The sequence below is a fragment of the Coregonus lavaretus genome (genome assembly GCF_964263955.1).
Source record: "Coregonus lavaretus genome assembly, chromosome: 2".
NCBI classification, from domain to species: domain Eukaryota; kingdom Metazoa; phylum Chordata; class Actinopteri; order Salmoniformes; family Salmonidae; genus Coregonus; species Coregonus lavaretus.
In genome coordinates, this window is record NC_139989.1 from 56,718,958 (window position 1) to 56,733,791 (window position 14,834).

The window sequence follows — 14,834 nt, forward strand, 5'->3', positions numbered from 1 at the left end:
GAATTGGGTTGGTTTGAAGCAAGTTTGACTGAATTTCAGGATATTTTGTGGGTTTCGATTAGCAATTTTTACTCCAATCAAATTATTTATTGTTTATCCCTTTGCTTTCTGACATTCCAATGTTATGAGACATTTCACTATTGTACAAAAGTAGTTCAGACACACATTCCAGTCACTTGGGCTTGACCATGATTTGAGTTCTTATAGATCTTCTGCCAGTCGTCACTGATACTGTTTTTAAGGGTGATCTTTGTTACTTTTTTCTACAAAGAATCTTGAGGTGTGCAGAAAATGTGGAGAGCTTAGACAATCATTAGGCCCAAGGGAATGTATGGATCAAATGATGATCTCACAATCAATGCTTTACAAAAAGGCTGCTTTCACACAGACAGCCCAATTCTGATAATTTTTTTGTTTTACCACTAATTGGTCTTTTTACCAATCAGATTAGCTCTTTTGCCAATAATTGGGCAAAATATCAGAATTGGGCTGCCTGTGTAAATGCAGCCATAGGGTCCAAATCAATTGTACAATATACTTTCCAGTCAACTTTTGTTTTAAAAGCCCCTATTGTTTGAGTGGTAGATTAAAATGACTGAAAAGCATTTTGGATTGATTTGAGGGATTTTTGACAAAATCAATCACACAAAAGATTAAGACAACGCATGTAACACTACAACGTGGGTCCACCCTGCTGCCAATAACTCTTAAGCCTCTTTGTTTCCACTAAGGTCAAAAAACACATGACGAGAGAGAGACAATTTGTTATAATTGGGATTTGGGACCAAGAGATTTGTCAAAAGTAATTTGTAATATTTCCTTTCTGAAAATATCAATACATTTACTTTTTTAGGTGTGAATCCTAGTTTCTGAATTGTCATAATCACAAGTTTCTGAAAAATAGTTTTGTAGAACATGTGGTGCCAATATGGACAGCAATATTGTCAAAGCTGGAAGTTAGTCAGCTTTTGCTGATTCTAATAAGAACAAATAGTTTTGCTGATGTTTTTGTATTTTGAAGTCTATTAGAGGTACCTCTTTAAAGGACATAGTCCACACTTTGGTGCTACAAAATGGATGCTGGCTTTTTTTTGCTTTCTGCTTGGGTAAACTGTACACCACAATGCAGACATTTATGCAGTTTGGAAGCTGATAATATTACTGCATTATAGCAACTTTATAAGTTCTCTCTTGCTGTTCACTACTCGTTGCTGTTAGATTTTCAAAACAGTAGTAAATCTGAAGATTACTCTATTATTTGAGATTCATTCCACCAGCACTAAGGTTTTAACAGGTTAACTTTATTGAAGAAGTCCACATCTAGTAGTTTGTGTAGTTCAGAATATGTATGTTCATAATGTTTACACTGTGTGCTGATCGAGTACTTTAATAGGCTCACAAAACCAAACACAGTGTCTTGGAAAAACCACTGCACACAAACAGGATGAGTCGAGACAAGCAGCAGACTATTTCTAGGTCCTGTTCCAATATCTTTAACATTCATCTATCCTTCCTTCCTCATAGTAATCACTGATCTAACGTGATCCATTGCAGAGCTTTTTCCTACCCTAGTTATGTCAGATCAGTGATTACTGCAAGAAAGTGAGGGAGGCATGGAGGAATTGTTAAGTATTCAAACAGGACCATTGACTGAATGAAACTCTTTGAAGAGGGAAGAACCATGGAATTCGAATTTTAAAAAATTCTCGAAGATATGATCACACATATTGTGTTTATTAGTAGGCTATTTTAGCAACCTCTGTTGGCCCTAGTGGACAGTTGTAGAATAGATTGAAAGGTTTATTTGGTAATAGTAGTTGTGGAATCTGAAAAGTAACACTTGGGTGACTTGACAGCTTTTCTATTGTTTGAAATTTAGTTCACTAGATCAGTGCTTCTCAACCGTTTTCATTCAAAGGACTAACAAGCTGTGGTTCTCCTCAGTTTTGGAGTACAGCTAACATATTTTGGAGTACAGCTTAGATAAAACGAGGCTTGTTAGAAACACTGCACTAAAATAAACTTGCTGTTGGTCACCCACTAGTTTGAGCATATTTGATAGGGCCATGATGTTGAAAGTAGATTATTTTAAAGTAAATGTGTATATGCTATAGGGCCTATTTATTGCTACATAAATACCAAGTATTCAAAGTAAAGTAATTCAGTAGAAACCTAAATTGGACAGGAAGTGCAGCACCCAGTTTGCCACATACCTTTTGTTTTACACCGAATTACCAAATAAGTTTGAGCATTTTGTACATTTAACTACTCTAGTAGATGTACAGAAAGTTTGAATTTACTGTGTTATGACAGAGCTCAGTGTATTATATTTTCCTATAAATATTTCCATTACTATAATTGGGTATCTGACAATCTGTTCAAATGTCAGAAGTACAAACATTGGTCAACTCCTTTTTTGCTACTGTTGTACATTGACTGCAGATGAAGAAAAATCACATGTTCAAATAAAGTTGACCTGGATTTAACAAAGCTTTGCATTTATTTTAAGATTACACTGTTGATGAATGCACCTATATTCTAAATACAGTATGTGATCATGTCATTTGTAATGTTTTCACAATCATTCTTTATTGAACCATAATAAAATGTTAGTAAAAGAAGCCACATTTACAGTAATTGTATTCATGGTCAGTATACTTGGATACACACCATTCCAAATATTTCACAATGGAGTCCAAGAGCTTTATATTTACAATGCCTGTCATTGCCCTACATTGAAGACAATCTCCCATGATGTGTTGCACAAATGTCCATGATGTTTTTATTTTCCAACAAGGAAATCCAATCCATTGTCCCTTTGGTCAAACTTGAGGTGAATTCCTTCCAGTCCAGAAGGTCCCATTTTGAATGCTGCTCCCAGGCTTCAAAGTCGACAACTACCACCAGCGATAGTGGGCGTAGGCTCTGTTGGATTCGGCCATCTTGTGCAGTTCGTGTTTCCGTTTGACCACGTTGCCCTCCTTGGAGAAGGCAGCCAGCAGTTCCTGGGATAGTTTTTCGTACATCAGCGTGCGTCTGTGCTTGTTATCCCGGCACTCTGTGATCATCCACTTCATGGCCAGGAAGCGCCGCCTGTTGCCTGTCAGAGGGATGGGCACCTGCAGAGTGGACAGGGACAATACAGGATGTCATTACACACTGAATGCATTACTGTATGAGACTAAAGATATTCAATAAATTTTATGTAATGTCTGTATAGTGGAGAATAAAGAGTTGACGTACACTTTTCTACTAAATATATCACCAAGGTTGTGCTCATTAGGCACCAAAGAGAAGAAAAGAGAAACAGGGAGGGACTACCTGAACGCTTGTTTTCGTTACGTTGCAGAACGTTTTGCTACGTTGTGCACTAATGAATAAGACCCTGGTGACTGTAGAACTGGTGAGAGCACTGACCTGATAGAACTTGCCCCCTTTCTGAATGCTAGCCAGGCCAATGACAGGTTTGCAGTTCTCCAGAGCCTGGTGGAAGATGGCGTATGGATTACACTCGACCTCTGCCTTCTTTCCCTTGGGGGCTTTGTGGTACTTCTCCATCTGTTTTCTCTTCATGTCCTCCAATGTCTGGGAAGAGATAAGGATGGGCATTAGTGTATATTTACATTACTTGGCAAACTATATCAATCATTCCATCAAACAGTCCCATAGAATCCCACTTCTACCTGTGTGATGATACCTTTGGCTATAATCTTGTCACCATCTTTCATCATCATGTTGACAAACTTGCTGTGAAGAGAAAGAATAGTGATTAACTGTAATTCACACTGCATAAACATACAACCACATGACCTAGCTACATGTATTTCAGTGTGTGTGTGTGTGTGTGTATGCTTATGCATGAGTGTGTGTTGGGGTTAGGTACCTCAACACAGGGTCGTTGAAAACAGAGCTGGTGACAGAGCTGGTGGCTGCCTTTATGGGCCTGACAGATTTCAGCTCCCTCTCCTCTTTCTGCTCAGGTGTGAGCTCAGTCTCTGGGATGTGGTACACCTCTTTCCGAGGCTCGGGCTCCAGGTAGTAAGGGTTGTACCTGCTCCATCTCACCAGAAATACCCTAGAGAAGCATGAGCAACAGAAGGTTATGACACTTCATGTTTAATAGTCAAATACAATGCAATGGTTATAGTCTATCATGGAACATATCTTTATATGATCGTTTAACCATCTAATGTTGCTTGCAGAAACATAAGGGGTAACAAGTGTTTCTTAGATCTGGTCCTGTCCCCTCGCGCCCTGGATCTGAGCTAGAATGTTTCTATGCTTGCTTTGCTTGTTAAATCTATATGAACAGATCGTGGCCAGCCACACTCACACGGATTCACAAACATGTTCTTACAGCACTGGTGATTTTGTATTTTGCTACAATGAATACACTGGGTGGCATGTCTCTAAATAAAAAACGAACAAGGTAGAATTTAAATGTCACTGACTGTAGGTAGCTGAATTAACGTTAGCTAGCTAGTTATATAATCACGTCTGCATGGGTGCAAGACAGCTTGTGCAATGATAAGTGTCATACTAGTGCAGTATCACAGTGTTAAGATACACATCCACTACATCTCATCGATGTTTGCAATCGTTAATCAGCAAAATTATAATTACCTTGTTGTCCAAGGTTTTAGTAAACCTGTGATGGAGGCAGCCATCTTGGAAAATGTGGTGCCTCGAAGACCCCTGGGTAAGCTCTCTCGTAGATGCCACAAAGCAAAACTAATTTTTATGATTTATTTTCGCAAATAAATCATTATTCAGCTAAGTGTTCGAATTTCAAAATGTTATACCAAGCAATAAAATCATATTTTTCTAGGATTTATTGACAACGCAGACTGCGTGATTCTCGCGCATAGTTGCACACATTGGTGATGTCATTACGCGATGTTTCCAATGCTATGGCGTACCAGGAAGGGGAGACGCTAGAATCCTGGCTCAGTGAGTGAATTAACCTATGTATCCAATCAATTCACTGACATTATTAGCTTATTGCATTGCATTGCATTGAATGAATGGAGTGAATGAATGAAGAGTGCGATCTGTTGAACTGTCTGCAATCCTCCAGGGCTACTGCCTTCGAGGCATCCCGATTCTAGGATCTGTGTTAGCGTTCTCGTTCTAAGCAGCCGTTTCAGGAAAGCTGTGCACTGAATCTGGATCAGTTGTGGGAGGCAAACATTCAAGCATAAACCCAGGGGATGTGGCCGCTGAACCTCAGCTGAGCTCCCTTTTGATTTCGAGAGTTAAGATAGCTGAATTGATGATTATGATTTTAGTATCAAGCGCCTATCTTGTGTTGGTTGACAGATATAATTGATAGCCTTTCGAGGAACTGGGGGCTAACGTTACAGTGGTGGCTACACTGCATGTATACTCGTTGTGGCATTGATGCTAGTAGCCAGTGCAATGTGGAGGATGACAGAGGATGGATGACACAATCGAATTCTTGACTGTCAGTGTCAGGTTGCTCACGTGTTGTCCTTTCAACAAGTCTGTCAGCTCTCAACTGTAAAGGCATGTGTTAAACACATTGTCTTCTTATTTGATCTCACTATAGATAAAGCCACCCATCCAACAAACAGACAGGAGGATTGGGAGTACATCATCGGTTTCTGTGACCAGATCAATAAGGAATTGGAAGGGTATGTTACTTCCTGATTCACCTAATACCATCGTGTAAATTCAGTATGTATTAGCTATCTTTGACTCATTGCTAGAGTATGTATAGGAAATGTGCCAATGTAACCCAATCTCTTTGTGCAGTCCCCAGATAGCTGTCAGGTTGCTGGCTCACAAAATCCAATCGCCGCAAGAATGGGAGGCGCTTCAGGCTTTAACAGTGAGTATTGTTTGTTTGTAGTATTTCATTCCGTCCAATATTGTGTTCTAGCCCTGAGGCATAGCTGTATGTACTCATATGGTGTATACAGTCTTGTCTCAGGGCTATATAGGCCACAGGAGGTTGGTGGCACCTTAATTGGGGAGGATGGGCTCATGGTAATGGCTGGAGCTGATTATTTTTGTTGTTGTTGTTGTTTTTTTGTCATTTAGCAGACACTCTTATCCAGAGCGACTTACAGTTAGTGAGTGCATACATTTTTCATACTGTCCCCCCGTGGGAATCGAACCCACAACCCTGCCGTTGCAAGCGCCATGCTCTACCAACTGAGCTACAGGAGGCCACATCAGTGGAATGGTATCAAACACATGGTTTCTTTGTGTTTGATGCCATTCCATTAAGTTTGTTCCAGACATTATTATGAGCCATACTCCCCTCAGCAGCCTCCACTGACAAAATAAAAAAAAAAATGTAATTCTCCCAGGTATTAGAGGCATGTATGAAGAACTGCGGGAGAAGGTTTCATAATGAAATCGGGAAATATCGGTTTCTGAACGAGCTGATCAAAGTTGTTTCTCCCAAGGTGAGTGGACTTGGTATCCTGAATGCGTTATTCTATTCTTCTTCTATTTTCCTTGTGTGCTGTGTGTGAATACATCACTGACAAATATCTGGTACACTTATATCTAGTACATGGGAGACAGAGTGCCAGAGAAGGTGAAGACTAAGATCATTGAAATGCTGTACAGCTGGACAGTGGCTTTCCCCAATGAGGCCAAAATCAACGAAGCATACCAGACACTAAGGAGACAGGGTAAGACCTGGTTTCCACTAGTTACCACAGCCACTATGGCTGGGAATTGTCAGGGACCTCACGATACGATATTATCACGATACTTGGGTGCCGATACGATATGCATTGCGATTCTCACGATTCTATTTGTATTGCGATTCGATACTGTGATTTTATTGCGATTCGATGTTCCAAACATATTGCTCACCATATGTCTGCTGCAGAGGGAAAAGAGAGAGTCATGAGAAAACAAGTTTTGATCAGTCATTGCAAATAAAATTGCTGAAAACAAATTGGCTCCTTATTTAAAAAGAAGATGGAGAACAAGCTATGAAGGAAAAATACTGGAGTTTTGGTTTTAGATACAGCAAACTTGCGCAAAAATAATATTGCGATATTATCAATATGATACGATATATCGTCAAATTATATTCTGATATGTAACTGTATCGATTTCCCTCCTATCACAATCAGCCACAAAGTCTAAATTGGCTATATCGTAAAAATTAATGAAAATTAAAATGTGCTTTTTGGTCTTAATTTAAAGTTAGGGTTAGGCATAAGGTTAGCAGTGTGGTTAAGGTTAGGTTTAAAATCACATTTTAAGAAAATACATTGTAGAAATAGGTGGTGTTTATGACTTTGTGGCTGTGGTAACTAGTGATAACCGAAAGACCTTTGTCCTCCAATCAGGAAGTACCCTCTGCTATTTCTTTGTGTGTGATTGGGCTCGGGCTCAATACAATTTCAATTCAGGAAGTAAAAGGATATTCTTCCTCAATTTTCCTCATTGCTTTGAAATGGAACACTGTTTCCAATCAGGAAATAATAATAACTAGGTGGGTGATTATATTTGTCCTGTTTCACACATGTACAAGTGTGTATTATGCTCGTTTTTTTTCATATCCCAACTCCCGGAGAGTGTGTTCACAGCCAGGGTCTGCAATTATCAACGGCGACCCTTGAACAATTAGGCTTAAGTGCCTTGCTCAAGGGCACATCGACCAATTTTTCACCGTGTCGGCTTTCGGTTGCTTGCCCAACGCTCTAACCGCTAGGCTACCTGCTTAATACCATTTCAATTCAGGAAGTAAACTGATATTCTTCATAAATTTTCCTCATTGCTTTGAAATAGAACTCTGTTTGTGATGAATAGTCCCATAGAGTTATTTTAGGTTATTTTTTAAATCTTATCTGTAAACTAAATCAGACACACCTTCCCCTCTTCAGGCCTTGTAACTACGGACCCTGAGCTCCCAGTGGACAAGACTCTGATTCCTTCACCCCCCACACGTCCCAAGAACCCTGTGTTTGACAATGAGGACATGGGCAAGGTGAGACACTGGCTCCAGACTGAGTGTATCCACAGTACTGGTCTTTAACCCTGGTCCTGGACCCTGGTCCTAGAGAACTATGTGTGGTGTGCAGACTTTTGTTTCAGCCCAGCATTAACACACCTACTTACAGCAAAACACTGAAACCTTGATTTGCTGAAACAGGGGTTATCGTGCTGGGCTGGAACAAAAGCCTGCATTCCTTCTAGCTCTCTAGGACCAGCATTGCTGACCACTGATGTACAGATAGGGTCAAACAAGCAGATGTCAATGTCACCATGGTGACAGGGACATGCCTTTATGTGTGTTTAGCTGCTAGCAGAGCTTCTGAGGAGCAAAAACCCAGAGGACCTGCAGGAAGCCAACAGGCTCATCAAGAACATGGTGAAGGAGGTGAGAGACAACGACCTGCCCTTTAAGTGTTTATAAAGGCTGTTGTAAGGAGCCGTAAGCTGTTATGAATGCTCATACTCAGCCTGTGACATACCACCTGTGTGTTCATAGTCATAATGGGTTCATAAGACTGTTTTAACTAGCTTTTAGCGGTAATAAATGCTTATAGAAAGGCTTTTATTAACTGGGTGGTTCGAGCCCTGAATGCTTATTGATATATGAGACCGTATACCACGGGTATGACAAAACATTTATTTTTACTGTTCTAATTATGTTTGTAACCAGTTTATAATTGCAATAAGGCACCTCGGGGGTTTGTGGTATATGGCCAATATACCACAGCTAAGGGCTGTATCCAGGCACTCCGTGTTGCGTCATGCTTAAGAACAGCCCTTAGCTGTGGTATATTAGCCATATACCACACCTCCTCGGGCCTTATTGCTTTAATAATTCACCATGGTATAATAAATACACTATAGAATACATTACACACAGATGGTTCTTAGAAAATGTTATCATAGCCGATCATGCATCCATGTAAGTAGTTCTCTATCACACTTGTATCGTTCTGTTTTCCCAGGACGGCTGAATGTATTTACCATATAACTGTTGCGCATGCATATAAGGCTGTTATAGCAATGTATAACAATGTTATAACAAGTCTTGAACATCTTATTAACCCTTATTCTCCCAGGACGATGTCAGGGTTCAGAAAGTGACCAAACGCATCCACACTCTGGAGGAGGTGGGCATCAATGTCAAGCTGCTGAGTGAGATGCTGTCCCACTACGACAAGGACAGGTCCTCCCAGTCAGACAGAGAGATCATCAAGGTGTGTGTTCCGTTCAGACTCCACACACATCACACTTAGCCCTAGTTCAAACACCGCTCTATCGCCGCACCGAACAAAATAATATGTGACTTTCTCTTTGGAAGAGCGGGGATAGAGTGCCGTCTGAAACCATAGTGCGCCTCGTCTGACTTTCGACAATAGTTTGTCAGTCTCTGCCGCTCTTTCGGCGCAGTGAGGGTGAAGCATGCCTCTGTTTCATGCAGTGTGCCAGAGCAGTTCTTCTACTGTCGGGAGAAATGGTAATGAATATTAATATACACTGCTCAAAAAAATAAAGGGAACACTAAAATAACACATCCTAGATCTGAATGAATGAAATAATCTTATTAAATACTTTTTTCTTTACATAGTTGAATGTGCTGACAACAAAATCACACAATAATTGTCAATGGAAATCAAATGTATCAACCCATGGAGGTCTGGATTTGGAGTCACCCTCAAAATTAAAGTGGAAAACCACACAACAGGCTGATCCAACTTTGATGTAATGTCCTTAAAACAAGTCAAAATGAGGCTCAGTAGTGTGTGTGTGGCCTCCACGTGCCTGTATGACCTCCCTACAACGCCTGGGCATGCTCCTGATGAGGTGGCGGATGGTCTCCTGAGGGATCTCCTCCCAGACCTGGACTAAAGCATCCGCCAACTCCTGGACAGTCTGTGGTGCAACGTGGCGTTGGTGGATGGAGCGAGACATGATGTCCCAGATGTGCTCAATTGGATTCAGGTCTGGGGAACGGGCGGGCCAGTCCATAGCATCAATGCCTTCCTCTTGCAGGAACTGCTGACACACTCCAGCCACATGAGGTCTAGCATTGTCTTGCCACTTCCCCTGGGCCCTAACCTTTCGATGTTTGCAGATCTGAAGGGTCTAGATAGGTATAAGCAGTTTAGTGGTGGAGTATTGCTTACTCCTTACATATCTGCAAACACCAAAGTGTTATGTCCAAGAGGAAGTGGTAGGGCCAAGGGGAAGGGGTAGGGAGCGAATTAGGAATGGCTGCTAGAATGATATGAGTGTGGTAGACTTTGATGTTATGTGAAATTAATTTGAATTGTAAACCGTGTCAGTGGCTGATTGAAGCATGTCGTCGTACATTTCCTTTAATAACAGGAACTATATGACCGCTGCGACAAGTTGAGACGCGCTGCTTTCAAAATGGCCACCGAGACTGAAGATAACGACACAAGTTTAGGTGAGGAAATACAGTTATTTTAATGTTTTTCTACCTCTTACATTGTTATTTGTTGTTCCATCTCTTAACCTCTGACCTTTGCCCTCCAGGTGAGATCCTGCAGGCCAGCGATGACCTCTCACGGGTCATCAACTCCTACAAGAAGATTGTCAAGGGACAGACGGTGAATGGAGACAGCGAGGATCCTAGATCTGCAGCTGGTGAAGGTGAGTGATGGCATGCACACTTTCAGCTCTTTTCATAGCACTTTCAGAGCAAACTGTTTCCTTTCTGCCATTTTGTATCTCTCTCTTTCTACCTCATTCGATTTCAATTCATCTCTCTGCTTCCTTCTACCTCTCTCCACCTCTCCCTCTTTCCCTCTCTCTATTATACAGAGACCACAGGGAACAGTGACAACACAGAGACCTTGATTGACCTGGCTGGCATTGACATTCCAAACTCCACCCCTCCTCCGCCTGCCCCTCTCCCATTGGTCTCCGATCCCACAGCTAATCACCTGGGGTTCCCAATCCCTGTCTTGCCTCCTCCTCCAAAAAGGTTGGCCGGGTCGCATGCCAGTCAGAACAACAGCCCCAGCCTCCCAGCCACCGACAAGGCCCTCAATGCTCTCTCTCTCCTTGACGATGAGCTGCTATCCTTAGGTACCTCACTGACCTTGCATTTTATGGAAGTTATGTGTAAACGCATTTTTATTAAATGTAGGCCATATTTCCTATTTGATTTTTATTCAAAATATATTCATGAGGACTGTGTTCACCAATGTTCAGACAATACCCCATGGTACTTAATTTCATTATGCCAGCAGCATACCACCTTGCATCCCACTGCTGAATTGTCTCTGAAGCTCAGCAGATTAGGTCCTGGTAGGTCCTTGGATGGGAGACCAGATGCTGCTGGAAATGGTGTTGGAGGGCCAGTAGGGGGCACTCTTCCCTCTGGTCTAAGGGGATACCAATGCCCAGGGCAGTGAAGGGGACATTGCCCTGCATAGGGTGCCGTCTATCGGATGGGACGTTAAACGGGTGTCCTGACACTCTGTGGTTACTAAAGATCCCATGGCACTTATCATAAGAGTAGGGGTGTTAACCCTGGTGTCCTGGCAACATTCCCAATACCATCATGGCCACCTAATCATCCCCAGCTTCCAATTGGCTCATTCATCCCCTCTCCTCCCCCCTGTAACTATTCTCCAGGTCGTTGCTGTAAAAGAGAATATGTTCTCAGTCAATTTACCTGGTAAAATAAGGGTCAATAATAATAATAATTTCCCTTCTGTCTTTTTTCAGGCCTGAACAATCCAGTTCCTTCTCTGAGCAGCCAATCAAAACCAAAGCTGGATGAAATAGCCAATCCGTGGACCTCCTTACAGGTAGTTCTTCTTGATGATGACCACAATGGTCAGAGCATTAAAAAGCATTACTTGTTTTCTCCTGTCATTTTCTGTGTCTCTACCAGTGAGGTAGTTTGCACAACTCTTGTGATACATTGGGTAGATTTGTAAGTGTCTCTTCCCCTCTATCCATCTCCAGGCTCCTGATCCTGGCCTGGACTTGTTTGGCGCTATAGCGGGACCAGGCCCAGTATTTCCCCCAGTCCAGCCAGCGCCAGCCCCCGCCACGGCCCCCGCCACCCACAGCCTCCAGGACCTCCAAGACCTGGCCATGCTGGACTTTGGAGAGCCAAAGAGGTGCTCAATTAACCTTACTCGCTTTACTTCGCTGGTAATATTGTAGATCAATTCAAGGTATTATATTACCCACATTGAATTAGATCAGGTGCTTCAGTGCATGGCTGAAGTGAAGCAACATTTCTGAGGTAATCCGAAGGCTCAGGGTTGTCATTAATAGTGCATCCCATCATTACATTACTAGATGCTACTCAACATTATCCTGAATATGGTACAAATCAACATGCTCTTGATTGCACACTTGCTTGTTTGATTTAGTTATGTCTCCACAGAGAGCTCATGTTTTCTGTCGTTTCCAGTTTGCGCGTTGGTGGCCGATTCGGGATGGCACCCTCCTTGGGGGCCATCGTCCCCCCGGTCCCCCTCTCCTCGACCTCCCTCCTCCCAGGCCCCATGCCCGGCTCCCCAGCGGTGTCCCACACCAAAGCCCAGACGCTGAGCTCCGCCCCGGGCAGCCCCCTGTTCAGCTCCCTCTCCCCCTTCCATCACTCCTCCTTCCAGGGGGGCAGTCCAGCCAGGGGGCTAGGACCGGAGGCCTCCCTGGGCAACGTGCACGTCCCCCTGGAGGCCATCAGACCCAGTGAGTCCTGCAGATAGGGGAGGGAGGTAGAAAGGGGAACAGGAAATGCCTCTTATATCCTCCTGTGAAATTGAACGTTGTTCGTCTTTTTTAACCATTTGATGTCCACAGTACACTGTCTGGATAACATTGATATAGCCTCTCATTGCCTCTGTCCTATCCCCTCCAGGTAAAGTGCTCCCTGTAACGGCCTATGATAAGGACGGGGTGCGTGTGCTGTTGAACTTTGCCTCAGACTGTCCCCCTTGCAGACCAGACGTACTGGTGTTAGTGGTGTCCATGCAGAACACTGCACCACTGCCCATTCAGAACGTGGTCCTACAGGCCGCCGTGCCAAAGGTAACACCCAGGCGCAATACACACATGGTACACGCACACGCTTTGTGTACACTTGCTGTGTCTAGACGCCATAGGAGTCTACAGCCATGTCTCAGGGCAATGTGTACACATGCACTCATATAACACTTACAGGTCTGTCCACTCCTGTAAACGTACTCACTCAAACATTGTATCATTTCATCCAAACAAAAGGTGATGGGTCCGCACTCAAAAATGTTGCATAAAGCTTACTTCATTTTTAAAATAGATGTTTTATTATTTTCACTGCATCAGGGATAGCGAACACAGACGTTTCGGCTTTGCAGCCATCTTCAGTGTGTAATTTCACCCACAAACCCACTTTCACACACTCCTTAACCCCTCCTCTCCTTGTCCTCCAGTCCATGAAGGTGAAGCTGCAGCCTCCGTCAGGAACAGAGCTGGCTCCCTTTAACCCCATCCTTCCCCCGGCCTCCGTCACACAGGTCATGCTGCTGGCCAATCCCCTGAAGGTAAGAGCAGGGCCAGGAGTATTTCCTGGTAAGGTCACATGGTCAGGGAAAAGTCATATGACCTACCTAGGGCCCAGGTCACGTGGTTAGGGAGCAGCCCACTTCTCTAATACACAGGCCAGAGTCATTGTAGGACAAGGGCTCGATCTCAATTCATCTTTCCATGTTTCCTTGCATCCTATCTCATCTTTTCAACTGTATTGGAGGTTCATGGTCCCTCCTCTCTGACTCTTCTCCAATGTGTTTTGGGGAGACGAGGAGAGAGAGGATGTGAGGAATCAAGGAAAGATTAATTGAGATAGAGCCTAGGTCTTTTTGGACCTGATGGGCTTCCTTACACTTTATAGTCTTTGTGAAACCCCTTGCTGACCCTCTTCAAACATTTGCCTCTTGCAGGAGAAGGTGCGTCTGCGCTACAAGCTGGCGTTCACTCTCGGAAACAGGCAGTGCTCAGAGGTGGGCGAGGTGGACCAGTTCCCCCCGCCAGACAGATGGGGTCACCTATAGCCACCCCCATACACCACAGAGCCGAGGTGGTCCAAACCAACACTCCATGATGGGGGTGTTAACCACACATACCCCAGAGAGAGAGAGAAGCCAAGGAGAGAATAGGGTGGGAGAAATGTGCTGCAATGTTACAGTACCAACATAGTGCTACCTACCAGCCAACCCTTCCGTTTCTTTTAGATTGTTTTGATGTTTTCTTTGTAATTGCCCAGTTGCTATTGAGGCACCTGTAACTTTGTAAGCGTAATATAGCATACATGGCATACCGTTTAAGCCAGTTTTGCAATAGCTTGCAGAGCTTAACAGAGTTTGTATTGCATATTATTCCAGGACTGCATCTCAACTAAAGGGACACAAGAGCAGAGAAACAAATATGCTTTTTCCATGTTTCATAGACTAGCTGGAAAAGGAAATATAACTAAACTAATTATTATGACCAGACACATTTATTTATATATATATATATATATATATATATATATATACACACATACACATACACATACAGTACCAGTCAAAAGTTTGGACACACCTACTCATTCAAGGGTTTTTCTTTATTTTTACTATTTTCTACATTGTAGAATAATAGTGAAGACATCAAAACTACGAAATAACACATATGGAATCATGTAGTAACCAAAAAAGTGTTAAACATATCAAAATATATTTGAGATTCTTCAAATAGTCACCCTTTGCCTTGATGACAGCTTTGCACACTCTTGGCATTCTCTCAACCAGCTTCACCTGGAATGCTTTTCCAACAGTCTTGAAGGAGTTCCCACATATGCTGAGCACTTGTTGGCTGCTTTT

General features: G+C 42.8%; 2 protein-coding genes across 2 annotated transcripts; one reads left to right on the forward strand and one right to left on the reverse strand.

Annotated features, from left to right (window-relative positions):
• Positions 1–5: 5 nt before the first annotated feature.
• On the reverse strand, positions 6–4,904 carry LOC311102681 (small ribosomal subunit protein uS7m-like). Its single transcript, XM_084144052.1, has 5 exons — positions 4,624–4,904; positions 3,884–4,075; positions 3,684–3,747; positions 3,418–3,585; positions 6–3,119 (listed from the first exon to the last, which is right to left on the reverse strand). The coding sequence occupies exons 1-5, from the start codon at positions 4,665–4,667 to the stop codon at positions 2,898–2,900; spliced, it is 690 nt and encodes a 229-aa protein (XP_084000178.1). The 5' UTR covers positions 4,668–4,904; the 3' UTR covers positions 6–2,897.
• LOC311102674 (ADP-ribosylation factor-binding protein GGA3-like) lies at positions 4,884–14,458 on the forward strand (the record flags this gene model as incomplete). Its single annotated transcript, XM_084144035.1, has 17 exons — positions 4,884–4,950; positions 5,570–5,654; positions 5,776–5,851; positions 6,336–6,434; positions 6,542–6,665; positions 7,875–7,978; positions 8,291–8,371; positions 9,066–9,203; positions 10,336–10,417; positions 10,507–10,623; positions 10,795–11,061; positions 11,707–11,789; positions 11,950–12,107; positions 12,407–12,687; positions 12,857–13,026; positions 13,407–13,517; positions 13,914–14,458. The coding sequence occupies 17 exons, from the start codon at positions 4,884–4,886 to the stop codon at positions 14,022–14,024; spliced, it is 2,154 nt and encodes a 717-aa protein (XP_084000161.1). The 3' UTR covers positions 14,025–14,458.
• Positions 14,459–14,834: the final 376 nt, after the last annotated feature.

What these genes read in the sequence shown, in the direction of transcription:
- LOC311102681 (XM_084144052.1), bottom strand. Translation starts at nt 4,667, where the DNA reads ATGGCTGCCTCCATCACAGGTTTACTAAAACCTTGGACAACAAG. An exon ending in CCAAAGGTATCATCACACAG is followed by an intron (nt 3,586 to 3,683) that starts GTAGAAGTGGGA and finishes ATCTCTTCCCAG; the next exon opens with ACATTGGAGGACATGAAGAG. An exon ending in AAGGGGGCAAGTTCTATCAG is followed by an intron (nt 3,120 to 3,417) that starts GTCAGTGCTCTC and finishes TCCACTCTGCAG; the next exon opens with GTGCCCATCCCTCTGACAGG.